The sequence below is a fragment of the Giraffa tippelskirchi genome, chromosome 5 (assembly GCF_054371585.1).
Source record: "Giraffa tippelskirchi isolate mGirTip1 chromosome 5, T2T-mGirTip1v1.2.pri, whole genome shotgun sequence".
In the NCBI taxonomy this organism is placed as follows: Eukaryota; Metazoa; Chordata; class Mammalia; order Artiodactyla; family Giraffidae; genus Giraffa; species Giraffa tippelskirchi.
The window spans coordinates 88,747,161-88,761,819 of record NC_137279.1 but is presented as its reverse complement, the minus strand read 5'-3'; the positions used below and the strand labels follow the sequence as shown (position 1 = coordinate 88,761,819).

The 14,659-nt window shown below is 39.3% G+C and overlaps 1 protein-coding gene across 19 annotated transcripts in view; it reads right to left on the bottom strand.

The window, feature by feature from the left end:
• Positions 1-14,659, bottom strand: part of DCAF8 (DDB1 and CUL4 associated factor 8) — a 42,719-nt gene that overhangs the window by 12,686 nt on the left and 15,374 nt on the right. For all 19 annotated transcript variants that reach the window (XR_014053106.1, XR_014053108.1, XR_014053103.1 and 16 more), the window contains 4 exons: positions 13,887-14,554; positions 12,785-12,925; positions 10,762-10,856; positions 6,170-6,280 (listed from right to left, as the gene is read on the bottom strand). Coding sequence is in view for 10 of the 19 variants with exons in the window: in XM_081487994.1 (XP_081344120.1) it covers positions 6,170-6,280; positions 10,762-10,856; positions 12,785-12,925; positions 13,887-14,554 (1,015 nt within the window). In the remaining 9 variants the exon portion in view is untranslated. The remainder of the gene's footprint in view (positions 1-6,169; positions 6,281-10,761; positions 10,857-12,784; positions 12,926-13,886; positions 14,555-14,659) is intronic.

Genomic DNA, 14,659 nt, shown 5'->3' with positions numbered 1-14,659 from the left:
TCTGAGGAGGCCTTACAGATAGCTGGGAAGAGAAGAGAAGCAAAAAGCAAAGGAGAAAAGGAAAGATATTCTCATCTGAATGCCGAGTTCCACAGAATAGCAAGGAGAGATAAGAAAGCCTTCCTCAGCGATCAGTGCAAAGAAATAGAGGAAAACAACAAATTGGGAAAGACTAGAGATCTCTTCAAGAAAATTAGAGATACCAAAGGAACATTTCATGCAAAGATAGGCTCGATAAAGGACAGAAATGGTATGGACCTAACAGAAGCAGAAGATATTAAGAAGAGGTGGCAAGAATACACAGAAGAATGGTACAAAAAAGATCTTCACGACCCAGATAATCATGATGGTGTGATCACTCACCTAGAGCCAGACATCCTGGAATGTGAAGTCAAGCGGGCCTTAGAAAGCATCACTACGAACAAAGCTAGTGGAGGTGATGGAATTCCAGTTGAGCTACTTCAAATCCTCAAAGGTGATGCTGTGAAAGTGCTGCACTCAATATGCCAGCAAATTTGGAAAACTCAGCAGTGGCCACAGGACTGGAAAAGGTCAGTTTTCGTTCCAATCCCAAAGAAAGGCAATGCCAAAGAATGCTCAAACTATCGCACAATTGCACTCATCTCACATGCTAGTAAAGTAATGCTCAAAATTCTCCAAGCCAGGCTTCAGCAATACGTGAACCGTGAACTTCCAGATGTTCAAGCTGGTTTTAGAAAAGGCAGAGGAACCAGAGATCAAATTGCCAATATCCACTGGATCATCAAAAAAGCAAGAGAGTTCCAGAAAAACATCTATTTCTGCTTTATTGACTATGCCAAAGCCTTTGACTGTGTGGGTCACAATAAACTGTGGAAAATTCTGAAAGAGATGGGAATACCAGACCATCTGACCTGTCTCTTGAGAAACCTGTAGGCAGGTCAGGAAGCAACAGTTAGAACTGGACATGGAACAACAGACTGGTTCCAAATAGGAAAAGGAGTACATCAAGGCTGTATATTGTCACCCTGCTTATTTAACTTATATGCAGAGTACATCATGAGAAATGCTGGGCTGGAAGAAACACAAGCTGGAATCAAGATTGCCGGGAGAAATATCAATAACCTCAGATATGCAGATGACACCACCCTTATGGCAGAAAGTGAAGAAGAACTAAAGAGCCTCTTGATGAAGGTGAAAGAGGAGAGTGAAAAAGTTGGCTTAAAGCTCAACGTTCAGAAAACTAAGATCATGGCATCTGGTCCCATCACTTCATGGGAAATAGATGGGGAAACAGTGGAAACAGTGTCAGACTTTATTTTTTGGGGCTCCAGAATCACTGCTGATGGTGACTGCAGCCATGAAATTAAAAGACGCTTACTCCTTGGAAGGAAGGTTATGGCCAACCTAGATAGCATATTTAAAAGCAGAGACATTACTTTGCCAACCAAAGTCCGTCTAGTCAAGGCTATGGTTTTTCCAGTGGTCATGTATGGATGTGAGAGTTGGACAGTGAAGAAAGCTGAGCGCCGCAGAATTGATGCTTTTGAACTGTGGTGTTGGAGAAGACCCTTGAGAGTCCCTTGGACTGCAAGGAGATCCAATCAATCCATCCTAAAAGAGATCAATCCTGGGTGTTCATTGGAAGGTCTGATGTTGAAGCTGAAACTCCAATACTTTGGCCACCTCATGCAAAGGGTTGACTCATTGGAAAACACCCTAATGCTGGGTAGGATTGGGGGCGGGAGGAGAAGGGGACGACAGAGGATGAGATGGTTGGATGGCATCACCGACTCAATGGACATGGGTTTGGGTGGACTCCGGGAGTTGGTGATGGACAGGGAGGCCTGGCGTGCTGCTATTCATGGGGTCGCAAAGAGTCGGACACGACTGAGCGACTGAACTGAACTGAACTAAGTCTAAATCTACAGCTATCAAATATCACTAGGTCATCATTATGTTCCCAAGTCATCAAATGAGTAAAAAAATTTAAATTAAGTATTTAATATTTTGGTGTATGGAACATTCTGTGTTCCTCAATATGTAAAGCTCTTTGCGCTTCTTTTATCTTCCTCTTTCTTCTGTAACTATTTATTAAGAACGTACTATATTCTAGATATGATGCTTGAGACTAGGGGTTGGCAAATTTTTTCTTAAACGGCAAGGCAGTAATTATTTTAAAGGTCATCCAGTCTCTGTCACAGTAACAAATGGCTATGGCTATGTTCCAATAAAACTTTATTTTAACAAAAAGAGTGTAGACTGCTAACCCCTGTGCTAGAAAGTGGTGATACAAAAATACAAAAAATTCTCTTATTATCTGAGCACAGGACAGAAGCGTTGTCATTCAGAAAAATTTTCGTTTTTGATTTATAATACTTTATTAAGCAGTTTTAGGTATACAACAAAACAGAGAGCTGTATAGATGTTTTCCATACATTCCCTGCCCCTACACATGTACAGCCTCTCCCATTATCTAAATCACTCATCAAAATGGTAGTTGTTTTTAAAAACCTACAGTGACATACCATAATCACTCAAAATCTACAGAGTTTACTCTACATTCTACAGGTGTGGATAAATGTATAATGACATATATCCATCACTAACATCACAGAGTATTTCCACTGCCATAAAAATCCACTGCCTATTCATCTCTCTTGCCCCAAACCACTCGTGGCTATCACTGATCCTATTTCCACAGTTTTGCCTTTTCCAAAATGTCATACTGTTGGAACATATAGTATGAAGTCCTTACATACTGGCTTTTTTTTCCACTCAGTAATATGCATTTAAGATTCCTCCATGTCTTTTCATGACTTGATAGCTCATTTCTTTCTAGTGGTGAATAATGTTCCATTGTCTAGATATACCACCATTTCACATACTGAAGAACATATTGGTTGCTTCCAAAGTTTGGCAATTATGAATAAAGCTATAGACATCCATGTATAGGTTTCTGTATAGACATACGTTTTCAACTTCTTTAGGTAAACACCAAGGAGCTTAACTGCTGGATCACATGGTGCCAGTTTTGGAGACACTGTCAAACTGTCTTCCAAAGCAGCTGTTATCATTTTGCAGTGTACTCATTTTCCTGACGACATCTTTCCTGATGGTCATCTTTCCATTCACTTATCTGAATATCTCCTTAAGTGAGGTGTCTAGTAAGGTCTTTAGCCCGTTTTTTGATTGAGTTTTTTTTTTGCTGTTGAGATTTAAGAGTTATTTGTCTATTTTGGATAATAGTCCTTCATCAGATGTGCCTTTTGCAAGTATTTTCTCAGTCTGTGGCTTATCTTCTAATTCTCTTGAAAGATACTATCACAGAGCAGAAGTTTTTAATTTTAATGAAATCTAACCTATCAATTTTTTCTTTCATGGATGTCTTTATAACGCTGTATCTAAAAAGGCATCACCATACTGAAGGTCTTCTAGGTTTTCTCCTATGTTATCTTCTAGGAGTTTTATAGCTTTGGGTTTTACTTTCAGGTCTATTATCCATTTTGAGTTAACTTTTCTGAAGGGTGTAAGGTCTATGTCTAGATTCAGTTTTTACACGTGGATGTCCAGTTGTTTCAGCACCATATACTGCAGAGACTATCTTTTCTCTGTTTTTTGCCTTTGCCCGGCTGTATTTATGAGGTTCTCTATTCTGTTGCTTTGATCCATTTGTCTCTCTCACCAATACAATGCTGTTTGAATTACTGTAGCTTTATAGTTAGTCTTGAAGTTGGGTAGTATCAGGCCTCCAACTTTGGTCTTCTCCCTCAATATGGTGTTGGCTATTTTAGATCTCTAGTCTCACCTCACAAACTTTAGAATCAGTTTGTTGATATACGTAAAGTATCTTGCTGGAATTTTGACTGTAATTGCACTGAATCAACAACTCAAGTTGAGAAGAACTGACATCTCCACATTATTGAGTCTTCCTGTGCCCTTGACATTTTAAATCAAATAAAGAATAGCTTCGGCGCGGTCTCAACATCCTTACTGCATTTCTCTCCACAGGCCTCCAGGTCCTCACTAACTTGAAGCCCCTCTCTTCCCTCCACACCTCCTCTTCCTGCCATGTGCCTTTAACCTAATGTTCTCTCAGTATCACTGACAACAATAGGGAAGCAAAGGGGCTATTTATTGACTCTGTTTTATAAATATGGGCCTATACCAAATCCTTTAGCAATAAATTTACATGTCAACCAATCACACTGCCAAATCTATCACCATGAGATTCATTTATCTGATATAGTCTCCTTTCCTTCACTCCTGTAAATTCTTATACCAGCCCAAGCAGGATTTAGTAGCAGAGACTCAAATCATATCACCCTTCACTTGCCTACCTTTTTTCTTTCTCCCTACCCATCCCCGCTTTTTGATCATATTGCAAAAAGCATGACCCTCTAAGGTTTCCCTTAAATGCTCCTTCACAAAATCCTAAACTAAAATTCAGTATTTACGATGCAAAAGCCTTGAGGATAAGTAAGTGATTTCTCTGTACTCCCTTAGAGGTTTTCCTTCAGGCTAGTGAAAGCTTATAGTGCTGTAATATAAAATAGTCAGAAAAAATATTTTCAGATTCGTACTGTAAGGTGAACCTAAAGTTCTGTCAAAGAATCAGAAAGGAGGAATTCCAATATACTCAATGAACTGAAGAGGTGCCAGAGAAATTGAAGATGGTGAGAAGAGCTAGGGTGTTGGAAGGGCTGTCTGCTCATAGGCGGTCAGTTCAGTTCAGTCACTCAGTCGTGTCTGATTCTTTGCAACCCCATAGACAGCAGCTAGCCAGGCTTCCCTGTCCACCACCAACTGTGCCTCAAAATCTACACATACTTCTGTCAAGTAAACAGCCTATTACATGCTGAGAATTTGGCACGTACAAAGGTATTAAAGAACACTGAGGCTTATAAGAGTCAGAAGATCTGAGTATTTGTCCTTGTGTTGAAATACTGAAACAAATTTCCAGCCCCATTCTAACCCTTAGAAAGTATCAGCTTTGGATAAAGGCATTATCAGTTGCAGTTATCAATACAGACAATGCCTCCATTTTCCTCCAAACATCAAGGTCCTTGTGGTTGAATTATCTGAATTCACAGACTTTTCAATGAATCCAGAGCTCAAGCAGGAAATCCAAATTAGAAATTTCAGTAAATGTTTTAGAGGAAGTAGCACTTGAAAGTTCCAACAACTAAACCCCTTTTTTGATCCACAGCTTCTTTTTTTTAAAAAAAAAAAACTACTGCTACACACTTGCTATTGGTCAACAGAGGAAAGGAATTTAGAAGGCAATGAAAACAGGGGAAGAAGAGAGTAACAAAGTTCCCCAATTCTCTTGCAGGGTTCTTCAATAAATTAAGATCGTTTCTCAGGGATTTCTAAAAATTTAATCCATCCCTGTAATTATTAATAAAATTAATTACAGAATACAGTTATAAAAAAATACCCTCTCATTTAAAAAGATCATGTATTTCACTACTATCAGAAAAGCATAAAGTCATTCATTTTTCTATAAACCTTTCCTTCTGCCCTTTCAAACTGACGATCCCTTGGCAACTAAAAAAATATATTTGAGACAGACCAACTGGGTAGGGATGGGATATGACTGTGACAAAGGGTCAAGGAAACTAACTGCAGTCACATGTAGTCATGGACTGAATCCATAAACTCTGTTTCCCTTAGGATATGCCTCAATAGACAATGTTACAAGAAATGTTCAAAACAAAAATATCACTAAGGATGAAGAAAAGTGGTTCAGGATATTAGGAGCCAAAAACTCTTAAGTTCACAATGAGAATTTCCAAGTCAAATAAATCATTTCTGAATCTGAAACCAGTATTCAAAATTTCTAGTGCATGTTAACTTACATATGAAAAATGGTGGAAAGTATTTACTAAATAGCACACCTGTTAGTAAACCTGGGTTAACGCTAACTACTAGGTGGAGACCTTGGTCAATTCATCAAACTTCCTTAAACTTGATAATATCCACAACATGTCAAGCCATCCCTCAGAGAACGTTAATTAGGAAACAGAATACATCACAGAAGTTTAAACTCTTTGGAAGATGGCAAAAAATGAAAGATGGTGGTTAATGGATTTCTAGGCAATTCATATCTTTCCAAAAGGGACAGCTGGTAGTACACAATGCATCACAGTCTCAAACTCTCAAAGACACGAAACAGCCACAGACTCACCTTACAAACTGGTCTCGTCCACCCACTGCAAATTGGTGGGTATTGGCAGGATTCACATAGATTGTATACAGCCCCACCTTCTTCTCCTTTTCTTTTGTCACCACCAGTTTCCTTCAAGAGTAGAAAAGTAAAAAAGTTATATTCTCCCAAAGATTCAGATAGTCATGGCAAGTGAGAATAGAGAGTAATGCAGACACAACTAATAAGAAACTAAACAGATTTTCACTTGGAAAGAAAGAAAAAAGTGGTTTTGTCTGTACACTGGAACAAGAAAAGAAAAATATAACCCCACTGCCATATATATTTACTAAGTGCTACTTTGGAAATGGAATAAAACATGTAGTAATATTATGGTGTTCCTCAAGAAATATAAAATTAAAGGTGTATGAAAGTATTACTCCCCACAGTCTCAGCCTGAGTCCAATATGATGATAACCAATCATTAAAGAGACAATACCCACATATTCCCACCTTTTACTTACAAATATATCTTTCCAATCATCTGGGAGCAGAGAGTGAGAGGAGGATGAATCATAGGAACAGTAGACAGAAAAGACTTTAAAGTCAGAATCTACCTCCCAGATTTCAGAAAAGCATCACTTAAAACACCGTTTTAAAATGCACAAAGAAAAATGGCAAGCAACAGTTAATCCAAAGGGAAACAATGTTAGTATTCCCTTATTTGAAGAAAATTAGGAGAGGAGATTCTTATGAAGACAGCTATTTTTAAGGCTGAAAATCATTTCTGAATTATTCTTCTGGTTGTACTACAAAAACAGGTGATTCTGAAGAGGGCATGGGACCCCAAGGAAACCTTATAAAATTTCCATAATTTGTCCCACCTTAAGGGTGCACTATGACTACTCTTCCCAGATTGAAGTGTTCAACCTGTCAAATATGACATCATAAGGATCAGTAAATTTATAGAAAAAAGGCAGGAAAGGAAGGGTTGGACTTGGTATTTTTTTTTTTTTTTTAGTGCTGAATAATATTCTATTATCTGGGTGTACCATAGTTTATCCATTCACCTACTGAAGTACATCTTGGTTGCTTCCAAGTTTTGGCAATTATGAATAAGAGTTTTCATTTTTAATTCTAAGCTTTTGTTCATTTCTGGTGCTTAGAGAAAGAACTATAATTATGACAAGTTTTCTTGTAAATGATGTTAGCATCCTCTCTACATGGTCAAAGTCACTCCAACCTAAACTGTCCTAGGCAAAGAGGAGAAATTTTATTAATATTTAAATTTAAAATCTCTGTAGTTTTCCATTGAAAGAATAGTATATAGAGGTCATTAACAATAAATGTCATTAGGGAAAACATAAATACACACGTACCCAACCCTCAAAAACACAAGGCAGAAAACAAATCAAAAAAGAGTTTCAGGAACAAAATTAGCAATGGAGAAGAGGCAGCTCAGTTTTAGATAAGGAAGAGGAATAGGTGTAGATGCTGCTCTTTTTCAGAGAATCATCTCATTTTCTAAGCAATCTGGATTTTTTCAGAAGGAGAAGGTCAGACAAACATAAAGTTTACCATGCAGAAGCAAAATGAGGAAACTGAGGTGACAGATTATGAAGTACTGGCTCCACTGTCATCTAATCTTGACAAAGAACTCAAGCTTTCCATGCCTCCATATATTCACCTAAAACAAACAATTCTCTCTCCCAATATATAAATATACAGAGTACCTTGAGCTCTCCAGGGAAAATGCAGAGGTATAAATATGATTAACAATGGTAGCAGGGAAAAAAAAGTTTGACACCAGAGCAAGGCAGCAGACAAAATCATATGAAACAAATTTACCAAATTTTGCACTAAAACTTGCAGTTTTAATGAGTAGGTATGCTCTAAGAAAAAGGGAAATTATAGATCAAACCAAAGGATTCTTCTGAAGAATATCTCAAACTAGCTTCCACTGGCTAAAGGAATATCCACCCCCACCCCCAGCTCTAAATCTAACTCTGTTCCTATGACATTAGCCAAGTTCACCAGCTTCCAGAGAGTCAGCTATTATGGATACAAAAAGGAAATATTCCCCTATGTCAATCTCATACAAAAATGTCTTGCATATAAGTGGATATTAAGGCACCAGCTTAACATATTCTAGCCACGACCTTCACAATCAGTCCTCCGACCTCATTCACTAATTCAACCCCTAAAGCAAAAACTTTTTGAAGGCCCACTGTCTCTTATTTTCCCAGCTCAGAATCTGGACCTCCTCCTACTATAAGTTCCTTCTATGTTTCCCCATTTAATTTCTATCCCATCTATTACTGCTTGCATCTAGATTCACTGGTCAACTCTCAGTCAGATTTTCTGCCTACAACATTTCATCACACATTCATTATCTGCCAAAGTTATGTGCTCTGCCCATTACTTGAAACAGATTCCCAATTTCTTGTGGGTTAATAGTAGTTTTCCTCTGAACCTGATTCACAGGATCTTGTTCCGCCTCACAACTCTCTACCAGAGCAGACCAAACAAACTCCTATCATTTTTCCCATCTTTGCCCTTCCCACTCCTCTCTGGAAAACTTGCTAATGTTCCATTATTATCATAGAACCACAGAACTTTAGAATTGAAAATAACAAACATCATTCAGTTTAAGAGGTTAAATGATTTCTTAAAGCTAGATAACTACACGCTAGGACTGAAGATACCACCTTTATCACCCAAGCCTGTTCCCTTTCCAGTAGAAATCCATTCATTCTCTCTCAATCTTCACCCTCTTGAAGTTTTATATAAATAATCAACATATCCTCCTTTCCACAAGCCAAAAACATTTCTATCCTTTAACCAGTATTTTAAATTCTTTCACTCTGTAGACAACTTTTTCTATACTTATCTCTCTAAGTCTGATAATAATCAGCCTTAAGATTATATCACCTAATTAACATATATTTTACTTGTATGCTTTGTAAAATCAGTGATACCCCTTACTCAATATTGGTATTCACTAAGATTTAAGATAATTTTTAAGGGGGGAAAAGATCTGAAAAGTTGAATACTCTGTGATCCCATAGTAAACTTCCAGTATGGCATATTAAAATATATATATATATATAATTTTTTAAAACAAACAATACAGTAAATAATCTAGATAATCTATCAACTAGGTCATCATTAGACAAACTATGGTACACCAATGCTATGATATATATGTCATGGTTAAAAGAGGTAAGCCTTTTTGGTCTGACGTATAAATATCCCCAAAATGCATTACAGTAATATACACGCAAGTTTATATATACATACAATTATCCCACATTGGAGGGAAAAGTATATATGTACATAGTAAAGATACATAAATGTACAGAAAAAGGACTGAAAAGGCACTCAAAATTTTTAACAACAGTTATCAACAGCTAGAAAAGTGGGAGGCAGGAGAGGTATATATGAGGTAGCATTTACATTTTGTCCATGTACTTCATTACTGAGTTTTTAAAACAAGATGTTTTATTATAAGTGCAATAAAAATAAAAAAGTAAACTAATTAGTAGCTACAATTTAATCAGTTATAACCACAGTGCCAGGCTTCCCTGGTGGCTCAGTGGTAAAGAACTCGCCTCACAGTGCAGGAGACACAGGTTTGATCCCTGATCCAGGAAGATCCCACATGCCACAGAGCAACTAAGCCCGTGGGCCACAACTATTGAGCCCATGCTCCAGAGCCCAGGAACCAAACTACTGGGCCCTCGGACACAACTGCTGAAGCCCAAGTGCCGTAGAGCCTGCGATCCACGAGAACAGCTGCCACAAAGAGAAGCCTGTACACGCAACGAGAGAGCAGCCCCCACTCACTGCAACTAGAGGAAAACCAGCACAGCAACAAAGACACAGCGCAGTCAAAAAAAAACCATGCTGCCAGACACTATGCTGAGGTATCAAAACACATCTATCAGTAATCCTCAGAGAAACCAGAGAGAGAGAGAGAATGAGACTGACTGATTATATCCACAGTGAGGCTGAAGAAACTGAAGTTCAGAAAGGTTACATGGGTCACTACCCGTAATGGCCAAGTTGATATCTGACCTAGGTGTGCCTGGATACAAACAAGATGCTATGCTCTTTCTATGGTATCACACAGCTAAAAGCAGATATAATTTACCCATTAGTCTCAGATTCATGTAAAAATGAGCTATGATATGATGAGTTCTACTACAACTACCAATATTTTTAAGAATTACCATTTAATTTTTATGTTTCTATACGTAATTGAAGTGAAAACTACACATGAGCATATCTCTAAGCTGTTAGTAATGTGCTTCCTGTGGGGAAGCTCAGCAGCACCCAAATGAACTAGAAGATTATCCAGTTATTAAAGCCCACAATATAATAAGATAACTGAACTCTGCTTTAGAAATGAAACTAAGCTGAATAGTACTTGATTGCTGAGAAACAGGTAACAACAAAGAAGTAAGGCATTTCCCTAAATTAATCCATTTCTTATTATAAACACAAAGGAACTATTCTTTGTGTTTAGTTGAGAATTATCTAGGACATGTGCAATATCTTCAAAACCTAGGACATCTGCAATACTTTCAAAGTCAAGAAGTTCAACTCTGTAAAAATACTAACACTATACTTACGAAGCTGGTCGGTCTTGTCTGAGGTCAATGGTGAAGACAACTGCATCTTCACCGGCAGACAGGAACGTACAGGGAGAGTCTGGTTCCAGGGCCAACTGAAGGAGAAAAAAGAGAAAGGATAAGGTTTCTAAAAGATTAACATTAAAGGTTGTCTAGTTCATTCCTTCATATTTACGAAGGGCTGCATTTAAAATGCCTCAGTAAGACAAATATCTACCTTTTTTTGTTGTAAAATCCCAGGGAAGAAGGTAATTTAATAAGCCCATTCTCTCTTGTGTGTGAATTACATACAGCTTGTTCATTCTATACAAGTCAAAAGGACAGGTGATTTGCTACTTTAACTAAGTCTCCAGGGTATTTGAACAGTGATACCAAAGGAAAACACTGCCATTAGGGCTCATTCTCAAAATCAATTTGACACCCTCAGGTGGGGAGAGAAATGGCACTCAAGTTTCATTCTCTATAGCTTAGTTTAAAAGTTAGTTATCTAACTAGTAGTCTTAAGAATGAAAGAAATATACAAGCAATAAATGCTGGAGAGGGTGTGGAGAAAAGGGAACCCTCTTACACTGTTGGTGGGAATGCAAACTAGTACAGCCACTATGGAGAACAGTGTGGAGATTCCTTAAAAAACTGGGAATAGAACTGCCATATGACCCAGCAATCCCACTGCTGGGCATACACACCGGGGAAACCAGAATTGAAAGAGACGCGTGTACCCCAATGTTCATCGCAGCACTGTTTACAATAGCCAGGACATGGAAGCAAGCTAGATGTCCATCAGCAGACGAATGGATAAGGAAGCTGTGGTACATATACACAATGGAATATTACTCAGCCATTAAAAAGAATACATCTGAATTAGTTCTACTGAGATGGATGAAACTCGAGCCCATTATACAGAGTGAAGTAAGCCAGAAAGAAAAACACCAATACAGTATACTAATGCATATATATGGAATTTGAAAGATGGTAACGATAACCCTATATGCGAGACAGAATAAGAGACACAGATGCATACAACAGTCTTATGGACTCTGAGGGAGAAGGTGAGGGTGGGACGTTCTGGGAGAATAGCACTGAAACATGTATATTATCATATGTGAAACAGAACACCATTCCAGGTTCAATGCATGAGACAAATGCTCAGGGCTGGGGCAATGGGATGACCCAGAGGGATGGGATGGGGAGGGAGGTGGGAGGGGGGTTCAGGATGGGGAACACATGCAAACCCATGGCTGATTCATGTCAATGTATGGCAAAAACCACTACAATGTTGTAAAGTAATTAGCCCCCAACTAAAATAAATAAATTTATTAAAAAAAATAAAAAAAAATAAAATAAAAGCAACGATGTAGAAACATTAAAAAAAAAAAAGAATGAAAGAAATAGGTAATTTTCACATTTCTTGAGTCATCTGGGCAAGAAAGGCATACTTCAGGTCCACCTATATATTTGTGTAGCGTTTGTGAAAACAGAGGATCACCCTTTCATGGCATGGAAGAAAACGGTGCCTACTCTGAGACTAGGCAGTTCTTGGCTCCTCACTGCCTGCCACCATGACTATCTGGCCTATATTCCCAGCTCTAAATAGGGCTTCCAGAAATAGTGCTGTTTATGCACTGAGTGTTGTGAACAGGGAAGCTAGAGCTCTCACATATGAGAAGCCAACAGCTAGCACCTTTGAATTGTTAAAATGTTCCAAATACAATAAGAGTAAATTTTAAACACTTGGGAGGCAAAGAAGACCTCAAGGATCTCCAAACCAACCACAGCTCAGCTTAAGAGTTAAGGATAACCAGGTGAATGCTTCATGTGCAAGATTTAGAGATCTCTCAAATACTTGCCTTCTGAGTTTAGGGAGACTGCTTTTTCTCCAATCTTATCTACAAGTCTTAGGCCTGAAAGAAGTGATGCAGGTGTCCATAACAAAAGGAACACAATGGACAGAAATACTGGAGGGCCTCAGCTGAGATCCACAGAAGAGCTAAATGTACAACCTTTGGGACAAGGGCTTACTTACCTTGTGGGATGCTCCCTTGTGCTGGGCCACACGCTTTGTATTCTTGCAGCACTGTGTAGCAGACAACTCTGCTACCCGAACCTGTCCATCACGGGCACACATGGCTAGGGTGGAATCACCACTGTTAGGAAGGAACTTGGCCTGGATGTTAATTAAAAAAATAGGACAAGAGAAATTGAAGGAGTGAATTTGAGAGGTAAAAACGTGATGACAACCCCAAATCATCCCCTTTTGCTATACGACAGCTGGCACCTTAGATCTCCTGCTCTCATACAGCTGGCTCAAGTCCAATTTCTTCCGAGGGTTAAAGGAGAAGAGAATTTCTCATATAAGAGAGCATTACCGTTGATTCTGGAAGGTTGAACTGGTATAGGATAAGTACTCAAGTGAACTAGGACTAACCCAGTAAGAAAGAAAGGTAAGGGAAAAACAGAGAAGAATCTTCCTTGATTCAAGAAGTCAACAAAAATTTGCTACAAAGATAAAGGAAACCAGAGGGGATATTGGAGAAGGAAAGAGAACATGCTTAGGGATAAATGTCTAGTACTACATGATGGATGGGCTGATAAGTAAAACTTCCAGAGAATAAAAATGTTAACTTTATCTATCAATGGTTTATTAAGTACCAGGCACAGTTCTAACTGCTTAGCTTCTATTGTTATTTAATCTTCATAACCCTGTACGTTATTAATCCTATATTAAAGGCAAATAAACTGAAAGACAGAGGTTAAATAAACTTGCCCACAATCACACAGCTAGTTAAGGGTTTGGGCCAAGATTTAAACTCAGTAGTCTGGTTCAAGAGCCTCTGTTCTTGTATTATTTGCCTCCGAGCATGGCATTTAGTGCCTGATGATTTCCAAACACCCTTCCTATTATAATGAGGCTTCTAATAGTTTCTGTGCTCAAGGAAACAAAAGATTACCATGGGTCTTTCAGTGTATTTAACTCTTCTAAGCCATTATGGGAGCCAAGGTATGACCAAGTCCTGACATCTAATTTCTACCACAACTCACTATCACTCTTATCACTCCAGCAGCAGCTCAGGTCTGTCTAATTCATGCCTGATTTTGTCAATTGCCAATCTGTTCCCTTGCCTCACCTGGAAGACATTGCTCTTGTGGCCGCTCTCAAAGTCCAATACTGGCTGCCGCCGCACCCAGTCCCAAACCACCACTTTCAGGTCATCGCTGCCACTGGCCAGCCAGGTGCCGCGTTGGTTAAAGTGCAGAGTATTGACACAGCCAGTATGGCCTTCAAGCCCATGCTGCAGGCGGAAACGCTGCACAAAAACTCTTGCCCCACAAGCCTCATACACAAAGCGGGCACTTGAACCCAGCTCCCGCTCCCGAAGGGCAGGAAGGGCTTGCCAGCGAGGTCGGGGCAGGGCCGATGTCTCTGAGGACACCCAGTCTTCCAGGGCCCGCTCATCGTCTGATGAGTCCTGGTCACGATTGGCCCGCTTGCGCTGTACACGACGACGAGGATGCTCTTCTTGCTCCTCTTCTTCCTCCTCCTCCTCTGAGCGGTCATGGACTTGGTTTTCGTCATTGATGGAGTAATGACCGGTGTCCTCCATGCTGTCAGAGTCCTTGTCTTCACCTGAGCTCTCTGTATCTGTGCCTCGACTCTCTGTGCTGGTGCGGGTGGGGCCACCATCATCCCCGGTCAAGCTCAAGCTCAGGTCTGAAGCCTCCACTTCAATGCCTGAGGATGTCTCCCTCCCCTCCTCAGCACCAGACATCTCCTCTGGACTGCTAGACAGGCTTCCTGCATGTTAGTAAGGAATGGGTATGTGAGGGGGCAAAATAAGGAAATAAGATAGTGACCAGAAGGATTTCCTCTCCATAGTCGAAACAAATCATCACATCATGA